Source organism: Protopterus annectens, chromosome 7.part0, assembly GCF_019279795.1.
Source record: "Protopterus annectens isolate FY-2018-M chromosome 7.part0, PAN1.0, whole genome shotgun sequence".
NCBI lineage: Eukaryota > Metazoa > Chordata > Ceratodontiformes > Protopteridae > Protopterus > Protopterus annectens.
In genome coordinates, this window is record NC_056739.1 from 1,199,974,793 (window position 1) to 1,199,996,936 (window position 22,144).

At 43.8% G+C, this 22,144-nt stretch overlaps 1 protein-coding gene across 1 annotated transcript in view; it reads right to left on the minus strand.

Annotated features, from left to right (window-relative positions):
- LOC122806963 (D-beta-hydroxybutyrate dehydrogenase, mitochondrial-like) overlaps positions 1 to 22,144 on the minus strand; it is a 411,496-nt gene that overhangs the window by 63,973 nt on the left and 325,379 nt on the right. Inside the window, exon 5 of the mRNA XM_044077813.1 lies at positions 21,946 to 22,098. Coding sequence (XP_043933748.1) covers positions 21,946 to 22,098 — 153 coding nt within the window. The remainder of the gene's footprint in view (positions 1 to 21,945; positions 22,099 to 22,144) is intronic.

Below are 22,144 nucleotides of genomic sequence, written 5' to 3' on the forward strand. Positions count from 1 at the left end.
GCCAGCCTCGGATCCGAAAACTCCGAAGCCAAAGGTCGGATCGAGGAAGGGGTAATGGGCTGAAAAAAGGGAAGCAACCCCCCCCCCCTCCTGAGGGAGGAGGGCCTGGCAAGACCCCCATCTGGATCTGTGTACTGATAAAGTGCCTTATCATCTCATTCAGATCCATGTCCGATAAAGAACGGGTCGACCATGACGAGACCACGGACTCCAACATGGCCAGTCCGGGAGCTGAGGCCCGGGAGAGTGGACGTGCCTCCTCCGGCTCCGGAGAGAACCTCGGAGACCAGAGCCGAGGGGAGTCACGGATCCGAGCAGACTTGTTCGGTGATGAGAGGTCCGGGGACCTCTTCCTCTTCTCCTTCATCCTTGACTCTCTCTCCCGCTCTCTACCTCTCCTCTGCTCTGCTACCACAGGCTTAGGTGCAGGAGTTTGAGTTCCAGTCTGAGAGGGAGGGGAGGCCAGAGGCAGAGAGGGAGGGGAGGCCAGAGGCAGAGAAGCAGGAGAGGCAGTCACAGCAGCCGCTGTGACTGAAGCCGAGGATGAGGAGGGAGGCTCAGTGGCAGGCAGAAGACCTTTAAGGGCCAACCTGGCCTTTCTATCCTTCAAGGCTTGGGGGTTGAACCACACACAAATAGAGCAATCCACATTCAGGTGGGCCACACCTAAGCACAATACACACACAGAGTGTGGCCATCTGCTGGGGAGAGCTTATGGCCACACTCTGTGCAGCACTTAAAAATAAGCTTTTCAGCCATGCTTAAAGAAGAAAGTGAAGAAAACAGTCAAAAACTTTCTTTCTGTAAACTAACAACACACCCACTCACTAGACTAGACTGACTAAGGGGGGGGGCACCAAAGACAAACTACGCTAAACTAACTACTACTACAAACCTACACACGACGCCAAAGCGATGGGAGGGGTGAAAGTGTACCCATACTAATCTGAAATAACTACAATTAACAGAAATTTTTGAAAACTTACAGTCAAAAAACACCCTGCTAGCTGGAGCTGTAGAGACAAGATGTTTCACAAATCGTGGCAAACGAGATCTGCGGATGGATGGCAGGAGGGTGTATTATGGGTAAGGGAAAGAGTCTGGAGCTCGGAGCTGATGCTAATAATCTTTTCCGGCTTAGATCCTATACGGATCCGTATTCCCACAGGTTGAAGACCAAATGAAGTAAACTACTTCAGAATGTGCTTAGTCCCTTTAGCTTTATATACAGACCAGGTGCACTTTGACCAACCTAAGGAGAAGAAGCTGTAGATAAGTTATAAAGAATGAAAGAATTTATTTGGGAAGAGTAGAGGGCACGAGTTAAGTGGGATAAGTTGATTCTCTCCACAGAACAAGGGGAAAGTACAGTTGTGTACACTTACCATAAATGTAGATGTTTGAGTGTATTCACTGTTGCAGTCATTACAATTGGGGTTATTCTACTGACAGGCTACCCGCAGTCGGCCTGAATTCCAAAGTCTAGGTCCGGCATCAGTTGCTATCGCTTCTTCCCTGACGTCAGTGCGCCAGGGGTATAAAAGATGCAGCTGATGCCATTTTCTTCAGTTTTTCTTGCCCCAGATGTCAGGTGCCCCCAAAAGGGTAGGCTAAAAATATGTCAATAAAACATGCATGCACCAAAGTATATATTTTGCCTTCATCTATAAGCAAATACACCAAATAGGTTGTATAGAATGGAGAAGTACAGATAAGTTCCAGCAACGAAATAGGGTATGCCGGGTGGGTAACCTGGACTGCAACAGTGAATATACTCGAACATCTACATTTATGGTAAGTGTACAAAACTGTACTATGTTCTTCATGTTTCACTGTTGTAGTCATTACAATTGGGTTGAATCCCAAAGCTAAGGTTGGGAGGCTGGAGCTAAATAGCATTAGGAGCGGCTATTAGGCCCTGCAGAACTGCAGTAACAAAGCCTGCCCTGGATTTACAGTAGAGTGGTAAGTGATAGTGCTTTGTGAAAGTGTGCACTGAACTCCAAGTAGCAGCCTCTAAAATATCTTTGGTTGGTACTCCCCTGAGGAAGGCTGCTGAAGTGGCTGCTGCTCTGGTTGAATGTGGCCTAATGCCCTAAGGTACTGGCTTGTCATGTTGTGAATAGCAGAAACGAATGCAGTGGCCTATCCACTTTGAAATAGTCTGCTTTGAGATGGCCTTTCCTTGTGCTCCTGCAGCATATGCCACTAGTAATTGCTCTGTCTTTCTGAAAGCTTTGGTTCTGTTCAAATTGAAGCATAGCTGTCTGTGTATGTCCAAAGAATGCAGAATTCTCTCCCCCTTATTCTGTGGGTTTGGATAAAAGGAAGGCAGATGAACAGTTTGGTAAAGGGCCACACTGGACACTACCTTAGGCATAAATGTCGGGTTTGTCCTCAGAGAAACCCTGTCTGGATAAAAAATGATAAAAGGTTCCACAGCCATGTGTGCCTGTAGCTCTGAGACTCGTCTTGCAGAAGTTATTGCTAGGGGCAGAGCTGTTTTCCAAGATAAAAATTTTATATCAGTTGTAGTGGCTGGCTCAAAAGGAGGCGGTGTGAGTTTTTCCAAGACATAATTGAGGTCCCATGCAGGTATTGGTGATCTCCATGGAGGCCTTAAATTTTTGGCCTCTTTGAGGTACTGCCTTAATAAAAGATGAGAAAAGATTGGTGGCTCTATATTGTAATGAGCCGAAATGGCAGAGGCATGAATTTTTATAGATGAAAAGGATAGGCCTTTGTCCAGCATTTCAGTCAAGTATTGCAAAATCTGAGGAATATTTGGTACAGTTGTGTCAATTCCTTGTGCCTGGTTCCAAGCACAGAATCTCTTCCATTTTCCAGCATAGGATTTTCTAGTACTAGGCCTCCTGGCCTCCAAAATGACATCCATCACCGCTTTAGTGAGAGGTGTGTTTTGTGTGACTACATTATCCGCCATGCTGCCAGATTTAAGGTCTTGAGTTGGCTGTGCAGGATCTGATTGTTCTGCTGGGACAGTAGATGAGGTACTTGAGGTAAGGTCCAGGCTGGGCATTGAGACAAGTTCCTTAGGATTGGATGCCAGTACTGGCGTGGCCAGTCTGGGGCAATCAGTATAATTTTTGGCTTCTCCTTTCTGACCTTTAGGAGTACCTTGGGGAGGAGAGGCACAGGAGGAAAGGCATATACTGTTAAGTTTTTCCGGCTGAAAGATAGGGCATCCACTTTCCATGCTTGTCTGTGATAAGTCCTTGTGCAGAATCTCTTTAGTTGGCAGTTGTGAGTTGAGGCAAATAGATCTATGTCCGGACATCCCCATTTTCCTTGTTACCATGCTGAAGACTTGTGGATCCAATTTCCACTCATGGGGATCCATGAGGTTTCTGCTTAGTTCGTCTGCCAGAGTATTTCTCTTTCCTGGCAGGAATTGTGCCTGCAGATGTACTTGGTAAGTCAATGCTGTGTCCCACAAAGTCATGACTAGTCTGCAAAGGGGGTAAGAATGAGTGCCTCCCTGCTTGTTTATATACCACATGACCGTGGTATTGTCTGTCTTTATCAGTAGTTGTCCCGGATGAAGTAGGTCCTTGAAGGCTGTCTGTGCATTTTGAACAGCTAGCATCTCTTTTTGATTGATATGTAGATGCATTTGGTTTTCAGACCATGTGCCTTGAATACATCTTCCTGCCATGTGGGCTCCCCAGGCATAATCCGATGCATCCGTTGTTAATGTCTGTGTGGCTGGGGGTAGAGTGAATGGCTGTCCCTTGTTCTGGTGACAGGCCTTCGCCCACCATCGAAACTCCTATTGCAGGCAGGGAATGAGAGTACCTATTGTTTCCAGGCTGTGGCAATGTTGAGTCCAAACACTTTTTAGGTACCATTGAAGTTTCCTCATATGCAGTCTTGCATATGGAATTAGTAGAATGCAGGATGCCATGAAGCCCAAAGCCTGCAGAATTTTTCTTGCAGACAACTGGGTCTTTGCTGCCAACAGTTTGAAATAGGTAGTCAGCTGCCTTTGTTTGTCTGGCGTGAGATAAGCCATCTGGGCAGTTGTATTTAAGCTTGTACCCAGGAGTATTATCTCTTGAGAGGGTACTAGTTTTGATTTTTGTTCGTTGACTGTGTACCCTAGGCATGGTAGTAATCTCTTTACAAATGCCAGATGCTGTAGTAGAATGTCCTTGTTCTCTGCTTGAATGAGGCAGTCATCCAAGTAAGGATATATTTGTATTCCTCTTTGTCTGCAGAATGCGATTACTGGTGCCAGGCACTTTGTGAAAACCCTGGGCGCAGTAGATAAACCAAAGGGTAGTCCAGAGAATTGGTAGTGCATTGAGCCAGCTTTGAATCTGAGGTATCTTCTGCATGTTTGCCTGATTGGGACATACAGGTATGCCTCTTTTAGATCTAACGTCACAAGCCAAGCCTTCTTGCCCAACATGGGCAGAAGCTGCTGCAGAGTCAACATTTTGAATTTTGGAATATCCAGATATGTGTTTAGAATAGATAGGTCCAGTATTGGTCTCCAGGCTTTGTCCTTTCTGGGTACGAAGAACAGTCTTGAATAGAATCCTTGTCCCAGCTCTTGCTCTGGTACTTGTTGAATGGACCTCATGTCCATGAGGGAAAAGACTTGTTTTTGTGCCTCTGCCCACTGATGTTTTGGCAGGTCTGGCCAACCGTTTGCCCTTCATAGGGTATGGAAATTAAACTTGTAGCCTTGTGACACTATGTTTAAGACCCATTTGTCCTGGGTTATTATGTGCCAATTTTGAGAAAAAAGTGCTAGTTTCCCCCCTAAAGGTGCTGCCAGAAGATAAGTTCTTGGCGCAGGCAGGGGGAAGTCATTGGGATTGTTTCCTGTATGGCTGCGATTTGTCTTCTCCAGTTTTGGAGGTAGAAGCACCCCCATTGTTTAGACCTGTATGAACCTTGGGGCTGGGATCTGCCTCTAGGGCGTCTGTATCTGCCCGTTTGTGGCCTGTCTGACACTGGAAAGGACCAATTCTTTGTAGGCCAATGTCTGCTAAATCTTGGTGGCTGTACCTGTAAGAAATCTTTGACTGTTTGCATAGATTTAGCTTTGTCCTCCATTTTCTTTAACACCTCTTCTGCTTTACCACCAAACAAAGCATCATGCTGTAACGGAGCATCTAATAATTTTGCCTTAACATGATCAGGCAGATTTTGTTCCTTTAACCAAGCATGCCTCCTAATGACAGAACCTGTAACTGCAGCCCTACAGGAGGCCTCCAGAGAATCAAAATCACATTGCAAAATATGCTTTCCAACTTGTTCAGCTGCATGCAATAAATCCATTTCTTTGTTTTCTGCACATTCAGAATTTATCAACGTTTTCTGTTTAAGCAGTGACATAATATATTGCTGATATATGAGCATATGAAACTGACAATTTAAAGCCCTTATAGCCAAGGTAGCAGAACTGTAAATCTTTTTTCCCTCATCTGTCCAGTGCCCTAGAATCCCTGTCAGAGGGAGTTGGGTTTTTTGCAGTGGAAGCCTTGACCCCTTTGGGACCCTTAGAGATAGTTTCTGGGTCAGCAGCAGGGTTCTTAAAAAGAAATTTATGTGAATCAGGAATCCTGTAGTATCTGTCGGGCTTAACGGGAGCTGGAGGTAAAGAATCAGGAGTCAGACTGGACTATGAAAATACATCATCTACAATGTCTAACACAGGTGAAATAGCAAGGGGCCTGTGCAGAGGTAGTAAAAGGAAGTCTCTGAGCCTTTTTTTAGATTCTGAATAATCTTGGCTCTCCCAGTGGAAATGCTCCCTCATGGTATGTAAAGTTTCCCAAAAGCATAATCCTCAGGAGGAGAGGCTGAAGGGATAGATTCTTCAGCATCAGAATCCTCATAGGGAGGAAGAGAGTATTCCTGACCAGAAGAGGAATCAGATGAAATGGAAACCTGATCTGAAGATTCATATTCTGTCTCTTGCCTAGGCCGCTCATCAGGAGGGGGATGGGAACCCCTGATCAAAGTAATTAGGTCTTCGGCCATTTTGAGTATCTGTTTTTAGGCATGGAGGCCTGTCCATGAGGCTGTTGCACTTGTTTCTTTGTCTTTAAAGGTGCTTTAGTCTTTGCCTTTGAAGCTGAAGTAGTTTTAACATATAACTGAGTAGGTCTGAAAACACCCTCAGAAGCCGATGCCTGCTCAGCGGCTCTGGACGCATCTGAGGGAATAGTTTCCGAAGGTCCAATACCTTGAGATTCCAGTGGCCTGGTCGACTCCACATGGGTGTCAGTAGCGGCCTGCGAGTCTAAAGTAGCGGTCATCAGGGGCTGCGAAGGCGCCTCACTGAGAACCGGCGACTGGCTTAGAACAAGCCTCTTCGGTTTTGGACCTCGGATGCCTGTCCTTTTCTTTGCGTTTCTTGTGAATTCCGGTAGTCGGATGGCTATCCAACGACATTCTATAGTTAAATCTTCTGCCAAAATAGTGAAATGCAAAATCGTACCAACGCTTAATACTGTGTTGGTTAAATCTAGCACAAAACTGACAACTAGCAACGTCATGGTCAGGGCCTAGGCAAGGAATACAGTAAGAATGAAAGTCCTTATGAGGTATTTGCTTCCCACAAGAAATGCAATTATTAACTTTTCCTGACATCGGTCTGGAGCAAGAAAAAAGTTTCCCCAATGGGGTACTTAGCTTTTAGTGATGACTTCGTATCTGAAATTCGAACACGAAAATCTCAGGAGTTGGCCGACCGGCACTTGCGAACTGCTTTTGCTTCAGGCACTGCACGGCAAGAAAGACTGAAGAAAACAGTGTCAGCTGCATCTTTTATACCCCTGGCGCACTGACATCAGGGAAGAAGCGACAGCAACAGACGCCGGACCTAGACTTTGGAATTTAGGCCGACTGCGGGTAGCCTGCCAGCAAGATAACCCCAATTGTAATGACTGCAACAGTGAAACACGAAGAACATAAAGTTGTTTAAGATTTCCTGATTTCAATGGATACTTTACAGAACACAGTTCAGACGCATATACATAACACAAATAGGTTATAAATCAAAAGGAGAACGGGATCATGATGAAACAGAGAGGTGTTTGTTCAAGCTCATAATACCTGTTCTGGATATCAGAAACCAGAGAACAATCCCATTTAAAAAAATTCCATCACATGGGAAACAGTGTCTCCAAAGGAGAGTTCCTATAAAGGGGAATCTGGACTAATAGAATCCTCTTCCCATGAGCCATACTCAACTGTGAAGGGATCTAAGAAGAGTAGGCTACGACTCTTCCCCCAAAACCTAACCCTCAGAATAATCCTGCTCCCTAGGTCTTTTAAGAGGAGTAGAAGACCAGAGAGGGGCAAGCAAAGACAACCCCCGAGGAGGCTAGAGCACTGAATAGTCCCTGAGTAAAAGCTTTGTTTTACAGTATTCTACAGCACACAGAATCTAATCCCTACAACTTCTAACTTTAAAGATCATATTAACAATACTATACTTATTTGAGCATAAGTGTATTTTAGCAAAAGGGGAAATATCATTGGTTGTTGTAAAATTACAACAAAGACAAGTAACAAGCGGAGTACCTCAGGGTTCAGTCCAGGGACCGCTCTTGTTTGGCATCTACTTCTCTGAAGTACAGGCCAGCACTAAAGGACTCTGACTAACAAAGTTCGCAGATGACTGCAAACTGGGACCCATTACTGAATCCCCAAATGATGTGGATATTCTACAAAAGGGCCTTACAGAAACAGATGCTTGGTGCCAGAGCCATAGGCTCAAGCTCAATGCCAAGAAATGTATAGTTATCCCCTTTGGGAAAAAACATGTACCCATGAATTACCACATAAGTGGCAGTACACTAAACACCGAAAGTGTGACAAGGGACTTAGGGACACAGGTGGACAGTGGTCTCACCTTCAATAATCACATAGCCACAACAGTCAGGAAATCCTTCTATGTGGCACACCTCATCACTAAGGGCTTTTCATCCAGAAAAAAGGAGGTCATTGCCCCACTGTACTCATCCCTCATTAGACCCATTATATGAGTACAACGCCCCGTTTTTTATGTAACTCAAGACATCTGCAACGACTGGAAAGACCACAGAAATACCTCACTAAAAGAATCACAGGCCTAAAGCAGATGCCCTATGCTGACCATCTAAAAACCTCCAGCTATACTCTGTTGCATATCGCCTACTCAGAGGCAATCTCTGCTTAACATACAAGGCCATGTCAAACCCATTGCTGTTGGACACGTTACACTTAAAAGAAATCCCAGTCCCTCAAAGCCACATGCTCCAGGGATCTAAACCTGGTTATCACAATGAACAAAACATGCTGGAGGGATAGGTTTCTAACCCAGAGATTCCCCATACTCTGGAATAGCCTGCCCATACATGTCAAGCTGAGTGCCTCTTTGGCCCTCTTCAAAAGGAATCTTGACGATTGGATGGGAGATAGGAAATTCACCCCGGGGATCACGTCAGTCCCACTGCTAGACAGGGGACCTGGGAAGTAAATATTCTAGGAAGAAATAGCCAGGGAATTGTTATGGCTAGGCTTGTATAGGACCTAGGGCCAAAAGCCTAGTACCAACCTATGATCAGGTCTTGCATCAATGGTAACCAATCAAATTATATCAGAATGTTGGAAAACTTTTCCTGTACCTAAAGTTTCAGTTAACAAATTGTTAATGTTATATACTTAATACATACTTGTCCTCAGAACGTTCATTGAATTATAAACATTAAAAGTGTGCTTCATTTGCTTATTTCCTTTCTTGTTAATACCCTTGACTCTCCTTTATTTTTTATCTTTTTATGGTGTTGTATGAATTTTTACACCCTTCCACCGATTGTGACGCAAGTATGTGAATGACTGTTCTGATCAATAAAATAAAGACAAATAAAATAAAAAGAAAAGCAAGTATTAATGACTGTAAGAATCAGAGAAGGTTAGAAAATACTGGAAAAGGAAAATGGAAAGCCAATTTACAAAGGAACAATGGGAGGTAATCCATGGAGCTCACAAGTATGCAACAAAAGTCCAGAAGGTTTAGCATCTTGGCTTGAAAGTGCTTGCATACATATTTTTATACCAAACTAGACTTCAGAGATGCTAGAGGTGAAACAGGAAAGACTGAGGTAAATGGCAATATGTTTTGAAAAGTTTAATACACTTCCAGAGTGTAAAGATTCCCTACAAACTACTTTGTCAGAAATGTTGGGACAGCAAATGCTTGTACCTAAGGAAAATACCCTTTTGAACTGGGATATGGGGAATGAACTAACTAGACATTGCAAGGCCTTAGTATAATTAAATACTATTGGCTGCCAAAAAAACAATTAGTAGAAAATCAGCATCAGAATATAAAATATCTGCAACTGAAGAACTGGATATTGTACAAGTGATAAAAGAACTGGTGGTTGGGGCTTTTGAAAAGGGAAGGAACAAATTACTTAGAAATAAACTGAATTTTTGGGAACGATGCATGCAGAATAACGTTCAGAAGGACAAGATAGCTTTAATGGAAGTCAGGAGTTCAGCAATTTATGTAATATGTTGGAGTAAATAAAACTGCTACAAAGAACGCATGTATGCAGCATTACAATAATTTAGGAAAATGTTACCAGGATTTGTTTTCTTTTCTATTCAATTATTTGTACTTGTGTCATTTTAAAATGTGATAATTCAATAACGATGTTTAAAAAAAAGACTGGAGATAAAAAGGAGTATGGCAAGGCATTGCCACCCTCCCAACTTATTCAAGTTATATGCTGAATATATAATATGAATTGCTGGAGTAGATGAATTAATGATGGGATCAGAATTGCTGGGAGAAATGTTAACAACTGAACAGAAAAGGAAAACATTGACCCTTGTCCAGGGATTGAACCCAGAACCCCCCACATTACATGCAATTTTCACTGCCACTCAGGGTTGCCAGACATCCCTGTTTGGGCGGGACTGTCCCAAGATCAGCAGCCTGATCCCGAGTTCCACCCTGCCAGTTTAAATCCCAGGCAGTCTCAGCTTTGTTTGTTTTTTTTTTTTGATTGGCCCGTATACCGGCATACGGGCCAATCAAAAATCGCTATACACGGAGCTTCTTGTGTTTAATGTGGAAGTTCCGCATTAAACGAAGCTCCGTGTTTAGTGATTTTTGATTGGCCCGTATGCCGATATACGGGCCAATCAAAACATCGCAAAACAGAGCTACTTCTGTTTAATGCGGAACTGCGATGTTCCGCATTAAACAGAAGTAGCTCCGTGTTTAGCGATTTTTGATTGGCCCGTATACCGGTATATGGGCCAATCAAAACATCGCAAAACAGAGCTACTTCTGTGTAATGCGGAACTGCGATGTTTCGCATTAAACAGAAGTAGCTCTGTGTTTATTTATTTCTGATTGGCCCGGGCCAATATATACATATGCTTGAAAAGCAATAGAGGTAGCCAAAGCCCTTGTTGAGTGTCCTTTAATTTTCTCGGGAAGTTTTTGTTTACACAAATCGTAGGCATATTTTATAGTGTCTGAAAGCCACTCAGATACAGTCACCTTTGAGACTGCACAACCTTTCTTATTGTCCGCAAAGGATATGAACAATTGGTCAGATTTTCTAAAGTCCTTGGTCCTGTGTAAAAAGAAATGTAACCGTGTATAAACGTCCAATTGATGAAGCTTATACTCTGCCTTGTTGACATGATTGGGGAAGAAAACAGGAAACTCTATGGATTGATTCTAATTGTAGTCAGAATATACCTTGGGTAAGAAAGAGGGGTTGGTTCTGACAGAAACCCAATTTTTATGGAAAAACAAGTAAGGGGGACAAATAGATAAGAGCTGTAATTCTGAAAGCCTTCTGGCCAAGGTAGTTGCAACCAAAAAAAGGGTCTTCCAAGTCAGAAATCTGAGTGGACAAAAAGCAGGTTCAAAGGGGGGAAGAATCAGAGCGTCTAAAACTAAATTTAGATCCCAGGGTGGGGGCAAGAGGTTTTCTTATTGGAGGTCTTAAGAGGGTAGTTATTTTTAGGAATGCCTTACATAGCCTACGGGACATGATATTGGACCCCATTTCTCCCATATGGAAATTAGAAATATCAGCTAACTGAACCTGGATAGCAGCTGCAGCTGCTCCTCACTCAAAGGTTTCAGCAAGAAATTCAAAAATCTTTGAAATGGGAGCAGTAAAGGGATCAAATTGATTTTTGCCTGCCCAACATGAGAACCTCTTCCATTTACTAGCATAAAGTTTCCTAGTAGTGGGCTTATGGGAGGAAATCAAAATGCATTGAACTGCCAGAGAAACATCGGGAAGCCTGGCTAAGACTGGAAGTGGAGAAACCAAGCTGTGAGCTTGAGAGTTTGGATGGAAGGATGGAGAGCCCCCAACTGATGCATCAAACGATCTGGCGCTGGGTCTAGGATCCAAGACTCCCCCTGCAGGTGAGGCCAAAGGAATGGGAACCATATCTGGCGAGGCCAGTAACGGGAAATGAGGATTAGCTTGCAACCCAATGATATTTGTTGTTGAGGGGGGTGGCAAACAGATCGCAGCATGGCTGGCCCCATTTGTGAAAAATTAAATCCGCAACTTCCTGTTTCAGGGACCACTCGTGAGGCATCAGGATAGCCCAGATGAGCTTGCCGCTATCACATTGGATTTCCCCGGGATGTGCGTTGCCACCAGAAAGCGTTGGGAAGACATCACCCACTGCCAAACTCGTAGAGCATCTCAACACAAGGGGTAAGATCTGGATCCACCCTGTTTGTTGATGTATCATCCTACCGACATATTGTCCATCTGAATTGCTATAGTCCCTGTAAGTAGAGAGTCCTGAAGTGCTTGCAACACCAGAAGCACCACTCTCATCTACAAGAGACTGATATGCAAGTGGTACTAGTGTTCCTGCCAAGTCCCTTGAACAGTCTGTCCCAGATAATGCCCCCCCCCCCCCATCTGGGACGCGTCCGTGGTCATTGTGGCTACAGGTTTGGGGGTAGAAACGGCCTGCCTATTGTTACCATAGGGGAGTGAAGTCACTACTCCAGGTCCATTTTGCAGGATTCCATGATCAGAATCTGAAGTGACATGGGTAAATCCTGGAATGACCATTGTGCAAATAGGAGCCACTGCAGAATTCTCATGTGGAAGCGAGCCATAGGGACCAGAGTGACTGCCGCTGCCATAGATAACCCAGGACCTTGAGGACAAATCTTGCCTGGATTCTCTTTTGTGTGAACAGCATTGCAACTTGGTGATGGATCGTTAATACTCTGTCTTGAGGCAGCTTTGCTATCATGGCCCTTGTGTCTAAATCTGCCCCTATAAAGGTAATATATTGACAAAGCAACAAGGCAGACTTTTCGTAGTTTATGTTGATCCCTAGTTGAGAACAAGAATTGTGGATTCCCTTGCCTTGATTAGTTGATGCTAGGTGGTTGCAGTAAGGAGACAGTCATCTAGATATGGAAACACCCGGAATGACTCCTCAGGTGAGCCGTAACTGTGGTGAGGCCAAACGGCAGAGCTCTGAACTGATAGTGACTGGCTCCCAGCCAGAAGCGTAGATTTCTCCTTGACCGTCTGTCCATTTTTATGTGGTAGTATGCATCCTGGAGATCGATAGAGTACATCCAATTGTCCTGTCCCAGAAAGGGAAGAATGGACTGCATTGTTAACATCCGGAACTTTGTTTTCTTGACTGATTTGTTCAGCCTGCTGAGATCCAATATAGGTCTCCAGTCCCTTGTTTTCTTTGGACACAAAAAGAACCTTGAGTAAGTTCTGGATCTGATTTGGTCTGCAGGGACTTCCCGGATGACTCTTTTTCTTAGCAACCTTTGAACCTCTAGGTTTACTTGATCCTGAAGACTGGGTGGAACATCTGGGATACAGTGTTCTCTTTATGACAGGGGAAGTTGACAGAAGGGGATATTGTAACCTCCGGATATTATTAATAGTACCTATGTGTTTTCTGTGATTGTCTGCAGGCTTTTGGGTACAAGGATACCCCCCCCCCCGACTGTCTCTGGAGTAAGACAGTCGGACCTCCCTGCAGGAGCGTTGAAAGGGCCTACCAGAGAAGGTATTCTCTGTCACCCTGATTCTGCAGACCCCCCCCCCGCCACGAGATCGGCGTCTTCCATTGTTATTGCCTCCTCTGCCCCTGGGGGAAAAATCTCCACGTGTCAGGCAACGCTCCCTGAGATTTCTGGAACCACATTTTCCCACTCTTCTGGCCTTTAGGGTAAGGCCTAGATGGGATGGAGCAGAAGAATGTACTCCCACGGCAGAGAGAGTTTTGCCATCCTGTTCACACCTTGTAAGAGTCTCTTTTACCTGAGGCCCGAACAAGGATGAGCCATTAAAGGGGGCGTTGGTAAAGGAAGGCTTGAAGGGCTCCGCAAAATGACAAAGACGCATCCAGGAGTGTCTGCATAAGGCTACCCCTGTGCCTGCATTCTGCTCGCCCCATCGGCTGCGTAAGAAATTAGATGCATGGAGGAGTTAACCACTGAAGTCAAGGTTGCAAGCTGAGAAGCCGCGTTGTCCGAGGCTCCCACAGCTGTAGGATCCTGTAAGGTATCTCCTAACTCTTTGCGGAGATCCTTTAAAACTTTGTAAAGTGCGACAAATAGTTCAGCAACCCGAGTGTAAAGGTCACTGAAGAAAACATACGCTTCCCGTATCTGTCCATCGTACGAGACTCTTTATTCAGCAGATGGACAGATGAAGTTTCCGCCAATTCCTTCTTGGTGGCTGCCGCCACTACTATAGCATCAACAGGAACACCATTGGATAAGAAAAATCTGTCTTCAGGGGCCATTCTGAATGTATTGGGCCTCTGCAGAACTGGTTCCATCGTGTCTGGAGAACTTCACGCCTTTCGACTCGCTTTGTGCAACAGTGGGTCGAAAGGAGGAGATACCCAAGAAGTGGAGGGTCAGGAACCAATTGCATCCAGGTACACTGACTTGTCTTTAGAAGGGGCAAGGGACTTCCAGTCACCCCTCTGTATAAGGATCTCTAAGATGTCTGAAAAAGAGACATCTTCAGCAGGGGACCGTGGGGACCCTTCTGAGTCATCCAAGTTTGTGTCTGATGTCAAGGACTCAGGGGACTCCACATGCTTCTTCTTGCAAGTCCTCTTCTGAGTGACCTCCTACGAGGGGTGCTCAGGGGAAGTTTCGGAAGAGGTGGGATCACCCAATTGGGCGTCCTGGAGCATGGGTTCCCTACGCTTGGGGCAGATGGGAGGTTCGGAGGTGGACACCGGCACCAAAGGCAAAGGAGCCAATGGAGCAGAGGGTGGATCTGTCTCAGCAGATAGCACACTCCTCATCACCTTGATGGCATTGCGGTCATGACCCGAAAGAATGTCAGTTTCTGAAGAAACCGGACACTTTCTCCGAACCGAGGGTGACGGGCTCCAAGGCCGATGTAGGAGCTGAGCTGACCTGCGCCGAAGTTCTGAGAGGGAGAGTAGGGTCGGACAAGGGTCCGATGCCGCTCCCCCCCCTTGGAGCCGACGAGGGAGCGTCGGCTCCCAGATCCCTTGATAGAAGGGGGTATCGAGGAGATCGCAGTGGTAGTCGGAACTGAAAGACCAGAGGTTACCGGAATTGATGGTTCCACCACTACGACTTCCATACACTCCAGCTCCGAACTCAGAGGAGTTGGAGGAGGAATCGAGACAGGTGTTGGTTGGGCCGTCGGCACCATTTCTGTCTGGGATGAGCCCGAAAGTATTTTAGCTAATGCCATTGTCCTAAGAAGCCTCTTCACCACCCTCTCCACAGCATCATCCAAGAGCTACTGGATGATCGAGAGGAATGGATTGAAGACCTGTGACTGCCTGCCACAGATTGTAATAAAGGAGACTGTGGAGCAGACCGCACCGGTTCCAAGGCAGGAGACCTGGATCGCTTGTGAGACCTTACTGGCTCTGAAACAACAGAGCAGACCCTTCTTTGAAAAGTTGGGCCAAAAAATTAAGAAAATCATGAATAGGAACTGAAAAGGGATCAATGTTATTCTGAAGTGCCCAGTGAACGAATCTTTTTCACTTACTGAAATACAGCTTATGTGCAGATGGCCTGTGAGAACACAGGAGTGTCCGTCAGACTAGAGAGGAGAGCACAGGTTGTCTGGCTATTAAAGGAGTTGGAGAAACAAGGCAGTCAGCTTAAAATTGGTTATATCCAAGTGAATCATGCCTGTCGGGTGAGACAGGAGGTCTGTAGTTAGATCCAGAATCCACATTTGGTGAAGTAAGTGAGGCCAAAGGAAGGGGAACCAAATCTGTGAAGGGCAATACAGTGCAATGAGGATTACTTTGCTCTTTAACCTGGTCATTTTCTGTCGAAATTTTGGGATTAATGGAGTTGGAGAAAAAGCATAAAAGAGACTGGAGGGCCATTTGTGAAGAACATCCCCTGGTGACTTCCCCACACAGGGAGATCAGGGTGAAGTAGCTGCTGCACTTGTTTAGGGGACAGGCAAAAATATTGCAGCAAGACTGACAGAATATCCTTTCAGTCACTTTTTGATTGTGGGACCATTCATAAGGCAGAAGAATGCACCTGCTCACTTTGTCTGATATCACTTTGGACTTCACCAGAACATGAGTTACTATCAGAAAGTGGTTGGATGAGATCGCCCATTGCCACACTCTGAGAGCTTCTCGACACAAGGGGTAGGATCTGGTTCCCCCTTGTTTGCTGACTACTGACATGTCTGTTTGAACTGCAGTCATCCCTAAGGGGAGAGCATCCTGCAATGCTAAAAGCACTTCTCCCATATCCAGGATGTTCATATGCAAGTTGGTCTTTCAAGTGGACCAAGTGCCTTGGACCGTTTTTCCCAGGAAATGCCCCATCTACCCTAGCTGGGAAGTGTCATTGGTCACTGTGGCCCTGGGCTGGGGTACAATAAACAGATGACCTTGTAGAATCTGATCTAATTGAGTCTACCATCTGAGATCTTTTTTGCACATCTTGGTGATCCTTATCTTGGTTGACACTGGTTGGTGAAGGATGGACCATTGCATTGAAATCAGCTACTGCAGAATTCTCATGTGAAATCTGGCCAGCAGTACTAGTGTTACTTCTCTGCCATTGATCCAAGAGTCTGAAGAAGCAGTCATGCTTAGATCTTGTTGCTGCAGATTATTTTCGTGACTTGCGATCTGATTGTTTCCACTCCTGAAGGGAGGAGTGAGGCTACTGCTTCTTGTGTTCAGAATTGCTCCTATGAAGTTTAAACTTTGAGTGGACAGTAGAAATGATTTCTCATAGTTTATGGATATGCCTAGACATGAACACGTCTCGAGAATGTAGTCTCTTGCCTTCAATAGTTCATGCCTGGTCGAGGTGGAAATGAGCGAGTAGTCTAGATACGAAAACACCCAGAATCTATGCAGTCTCAAGTGAGCTGCTACTACTGCCATGCACTTGATAAACACCCCGGAGGCTGTGGCAAGACCAAAGGGCAGAACTCTGAACTGATAATGACTTGCTCCCGGCTGGAAGCGCAAGTAGATTCTGGATTGCTTGTTCATCTTTATGCGAGAATATGCATACTAAAGGTCCATCAAGCACATCTAATCATCCTTTTCCAAAAATGAAGAATGGACTGAACCATGACCATCTGGAACTTGTTGCAAACAGACTTGTTCAAGTTGCTGAGATACAAGATTGGTCTACAGTCCCGTTTTCTTTGACACTAAAAAGAATCTTCAGTAAGTTCCGGACTCTCTCTGGTCTGGTGGGACCTCTTGACGACTCATTTTTCTAGCAGTTTTTGTATCTGAATAGCTGCTCGTTTCCTCTGACTGGGTGGAACATTGGGTATTTTCTTGCAATGGGAAGGAGGAAGAGAAAATGGTAGAACATATCCTCTGGAAATGATCCTCTGCACCCAGATGTCTGATGTTATTTCTAGCCAGGATCTCCAGTGCAGGGGACAATCGACCTACGACTGGCTCCACAGGAGGACAATCGGGCCTTCACTCAGCAACACTGGAAGGGTCTACCAAACAATGTTATCTCTGGACCCTTGGTTTTGCAGGCCTCCTATACCGTGAGGGTGGCATCTACCATTTGAGTTCCTCCCTCTGCCCCTGGACGAACTACTTCCACGTGTCCCTTGAAAAGACCCTTGGGATTTTCTGAAACACATTTTTCCACTATTTCATTGATTCCTGGAAAATATTTCCGAGGAATGGAGAAACGTACACAAACAGCAGAAAGACTCTTCCATTTTTTTCACACCTGGAGACAACATGTCTGTTACTTTAAAGGCAGATAAGGAAGTGCCATCAAAAGGAGCATTGACAAATGTAGACTGGCTACGTAAAGTCACATAAGAGCATCCAGACATGCCTCCTGATGTAAATGCCTGAACCTGCTGCTCTACTCATTCCTTTGGCTGCATGAGAAATGAGCCTCATGGAAGAGTTAGAATTAGTCTGGAGGGTAGCCAACTGAGAAGTAACAGAGGACTGTACTTCCTCAGAAATGGATTCTAAGAGGAATCTCTTTAATTAGATCCCTGTGTAACCTAGTGAAATGTGCCAGGTAATTCAAGGACCATAAGAAGAAGGTCGCTGATGCATAGACATACTTCCCAAATCTATCCATAACCTGAGAATCCTTGTTGAGGGGATGGTTAAAGGAATTTTCCTCCGCTAGTTCCTTTTGTGGCTGCTGCCATGACCATGGCATTCACAGGCACACTTTCGTCCAAAACTACTTATCTTCAGGAGCAGTAATAATTTTATCCAGTCTCTGGGAGATCAGATCAGTGGCTTTGGGTACGTTCCATGCCCACCGACAGATCAATTCAATGACCTCATCGGTTGGCAGAGTTACCCAGGAGGTAGATGGCCAGGTACCAAATGCTTCCAGGTACACAGACTCCTCAGATCAAGTATTGCTGGGCTTCCAGTCACCTCTCTGTTTTAGAATTTCTAGGATGTTTCCAAAGGAGACATCATCAGGAGGTGACCTTGGGGACCCTACGCCCTCATCCAAGTCTGTGTCTTCATTGACAGATTCCTCTGGGGAATCTAAGTGCTTCCTCTTGCGTAACTTCTTCTTATTGACCTCCTCAGTGGGATACTCTGGAAGGTATCAGAAGAATTGGAAACATCCTGCTGGGAAGCCTGGGGTTTCAGTACTCATTGCCCCAATGGAGAAAAAGGTTGAGACTCTGTATGCAGAGATGACAATGGTGGGTGCTGAAGATCCAATGGGGGAGGAACCATCTGAGCTGTTGAAGCAAGACATGGCTCTGTTAAAAACCTCAAAGGCTGATCTTCCCTGAGAGGGACCGGACTCCGGATCTGACAGGGCATCTCTCTGGATCATAGTTCCCCCCCTGCTCAGAGGATTATCTTCCTGAGGCAGAAGCCGGAGTCAAGCTAATCCAAGCCAAATCCCAGAAGTCCAGAGATGGCTTTGAAAACTTCAGAGTATACTCCAACACCTCGGGCCCGAAAAGGCAGCTACTGTTCTGACAGGTCTCTGGCTCCATCTGATCCAAAGAGCTCAGAGCCAACATCGGATCAGAGGATAGGGGTATCTTCGGATTTGAAGCAGACAGAGCCAGGCAGTTCAGATCCAATAATTGAAACTTCAATGGAAGTCAGACGAGGATGTAAAGAATAGGGTAGTAGATGTTCGAAACTCCTCACCTGAGGTGATAGGAGCCAACAGAAATGTTGGTATACTCTGCACCCAGAGGAATTTTCCTCTCCAATCTCTCAATCTCTTCTTTGATTAAACTCCTAGAAGAACGAGTGGACATAACGGAGAATGATTTTTGCCTTCCAAAAAGGGAGAAGAAACTGGTTCTAGTGATGGTGAATAATGTATCCTAGGTAAACTAAGTAGGCTAGTAGTCAAATCCACTGAATTTGGTGTTGGATCCGAGAGCACTGGATCCGAGGAGTTCTTTGTTTTATCAAAGTAGGATCCAAAGAAGTAGACAGATCCATCTGGTGTTGAACCTTAGTCTTAAGATCTGAAGGAGTAGTTTGATCCGAAAATCTTGGTTTCTTAAGTGTCGGTCCGACAGAGAAGTTGGAACCGAGACAAGCCTCTTCTTCTCCTTTTCAGAAACTTTAGAGGAAGAAGAGGAAGGGCTGGACAACTCTGACTTGTTCTTTTCCGGTCAAAGGACGGAGCTCCAGATAGTGCCTCACTGAAAGTGGAAAATAGCAAACTTTTAAGGATCAATTTATTTTTGGTTCAACCAGAGCCCTATGGTTGAACAAGTGGCAAACAGAACAATACTCCTGTAGATGGACAGGTCCCAGACAGTAAACACAAAGTGTTTGGGAGTCTGAATATGGCATTTTTACAGCCACATTTCTCACACTTTTTGAATCCAGCCTTTTCTTTCTCTAACCTTTCTCAAATATAGAAAATCGCAAGCAAGAGAGAAAAAAAAATTTAAAACAGATTTATTTTTTAGATAGCTAAAGGGAAATAAAGGGGAAAATACCAACAATGGTAAGGAAGGTTACACTAAGTTAAAGTGGGAGAATGCTAACAATAGTATTCAGAGGTACCTTCGTATAGAAGAAAAGGATAAAGTGAGAGTAAAAAATTGTAAATAAGGGAAAAAGTATAACAAACACGTGAAAGAAAACAAAAGCTGGATAAACGCCTGGTATACACCTCAAGCGAAAAAAATGAAAAGACCAATGGTTAGACCACAGCTGAAGATAAAAATGGAATAATCCACGTCAGGAAATAAATCACTTGCAGCTTCACAGTAGTGCCCTTTATAAAACCAAAAGTTGCAACTGAGATGTAGTAGTCAAGGTAGGAAACGGTTCACTTGCAGTTTCACACCACTTTATTAAACAAGAGTAAGCGCTTTCGCGATCTAAGTCAGCTGATCGCTTCTTCAGACTCATAAAAACAGTTAAAACATTGGTATTTAAAATATGGTTCAACCAATGAAAACACATATGAAGGCTTTGTGAAGACAATGACTATATTAGAGAAAGACTTCTTAAACAGAGGTTATAGTAAAAAAGACATAAATGAAAGCTCTAAATATACCATTGAAAATAGGGATGGGAGATGTAAACCGCTCTTCTCAAATACTATAGAAGATGTTAAAAGCAAGGAAGGTCATGATTTTAAAGTTAGATTCCCTATAACTTATTCAAGTGACATCAGAAGGTTCTGTAATATTTTTGAGAAGAATTGGAATGTTTTATTGTCGGATCCTGTCTTGAGAGAATTGTTAGAAGATAGACCCAGCTTTTCTTTTAGAAATAAGAGGTCCTTAAAAAGGTAACTCTGTTATAAATCCAGAAACAATGAAAGAATGATCCTATCTGATAGGCAGGGGACTTTTCCTTGCAGAAATTGTACAGCATGTGACTATTTATATAATAAATCTACATATAAACATCCTACACTAGGATTTATAATTGATATAGATTTTTATGCTGACTGCAGAACACAAAATTTGGTTTATTTCAGCTTCTGCACTGTCTGTCATGCCTTTTATATAGGCAAAATCAATAGGTGTCTAAAGGAACGTATCCTTGAACACCTTAGAGATATAAGAAATAAAAAAGAGACAAGTGCTTTAGCAAAACATGTGGAAGAAGAAGATAGGAAACATATTTTTAATTTCATGGCTTTAGAAATAATAAATAAAAGTAAGAGGGGAGGTGATATAAGGAATAAGGTAGAGGAAGCCGAACAAAGATGGATTTTACTACTTCAGGCAGATAGGTCTCCTGGATTGCACAATGCTGTTTCCTTGAAACTTTTTTAAAATCCAGACCACTAAAACATTAAGTAATATGGATTATTACATAAAATGTGTCTGTTATATGTATATTTTATTTCATCTTATGCAGAATATAAGGCAAATTAATGTACTGATGTATGCAATTTTAATTAGTCTATGTCATAGTTCTATATGTGTTTTCATTGGTTGAACCATATTTTAAATACCAATGTTTTAACTGTTTTTATGAGTCTGAAGAAGCGATCAGCTGACTTAGATCGCGAAAGCGCTTACTCTTGTTTAATAAAGTGGTGTGAAACTGCAAGTGAACCATTTCCTACCTTGACTACTACATCTCAGTTACAACTTTTGGTTTTATAAAGGGCACTACTGTGAAGCTGCAAGTGATTTATTTCCTGACGTGGATTATTCCATTTTTATCTTCAGCTGTGGTCTAACCATTGGTCTTATCATTTTTTTTTTTAAAAAGTATAACAATTTCACATATCTGCTCGAGAGCAACTGGCCACCAACAAATGAGATCTGAGGTAATTAGGAAGGGTGCATTTATGGGTAAGGGAGAAGCTTCAGAGTTTTTTGGTTACCACGAGCTATTGTAATGGCAGAGTTAGATCCAAAGAATTGGATCCGAACCCATAGGTTGAGGACAGAATGAAAACTGATAATCAGATCTACTATTAGCATGAACTTCCCTTGTTTTAGTGTTATGACTTCCAGTATTCCTGAACTTAGGAACTGAAGATGAAGTGGCCAACTTCCATTTCCCACTAAGACCATTTAAAATATTGACTTAAAATATATCCGATAGACAATGGCGGGCTATAGCCCCTTCTTACCTGCTGTGCTGATTTGCAAAAATGCACCACAAGAGGAAAGGGATTCTATTGTAATTGGTTTTACTAAAATGCAATCCCTTAACTTATGGGGATTATTAATAAATAAATATTAGTTTAAGTAGCAGTGTGTTACTGCTGCTAAGTTACTGAACTATCACATCTGATACTTATTATGAAATCCAGGGGCATTTCACCTTTCACCCCCCCCCCATCTAGGTTTCAAAAATTGTAAAAGAAGGGTTGAGACAAACAGTAAATTCTGTACATTATCATTGGCATACTGGGCCAGGGTATTTAAAAAGTAAAGCTAACTGCCTTCCTTACACCAGTTTAAATAAACTTACCTTTAGCCCTTCGAATAAGTGGTAAACAAGCCTTGGTCACTCGGATAGTTCCCCACAAGTTAACCTCTGCTACATCTTTATAGGTTTTCATACTTGTAAATTCAACTTCTCCAAAGGTAGAGATTCCAGCATTATTAACCAATCCCCACAAACCTATGAAGAAGGAAAGAAAAAATCCTGAATTCATTTTTTAAATTCA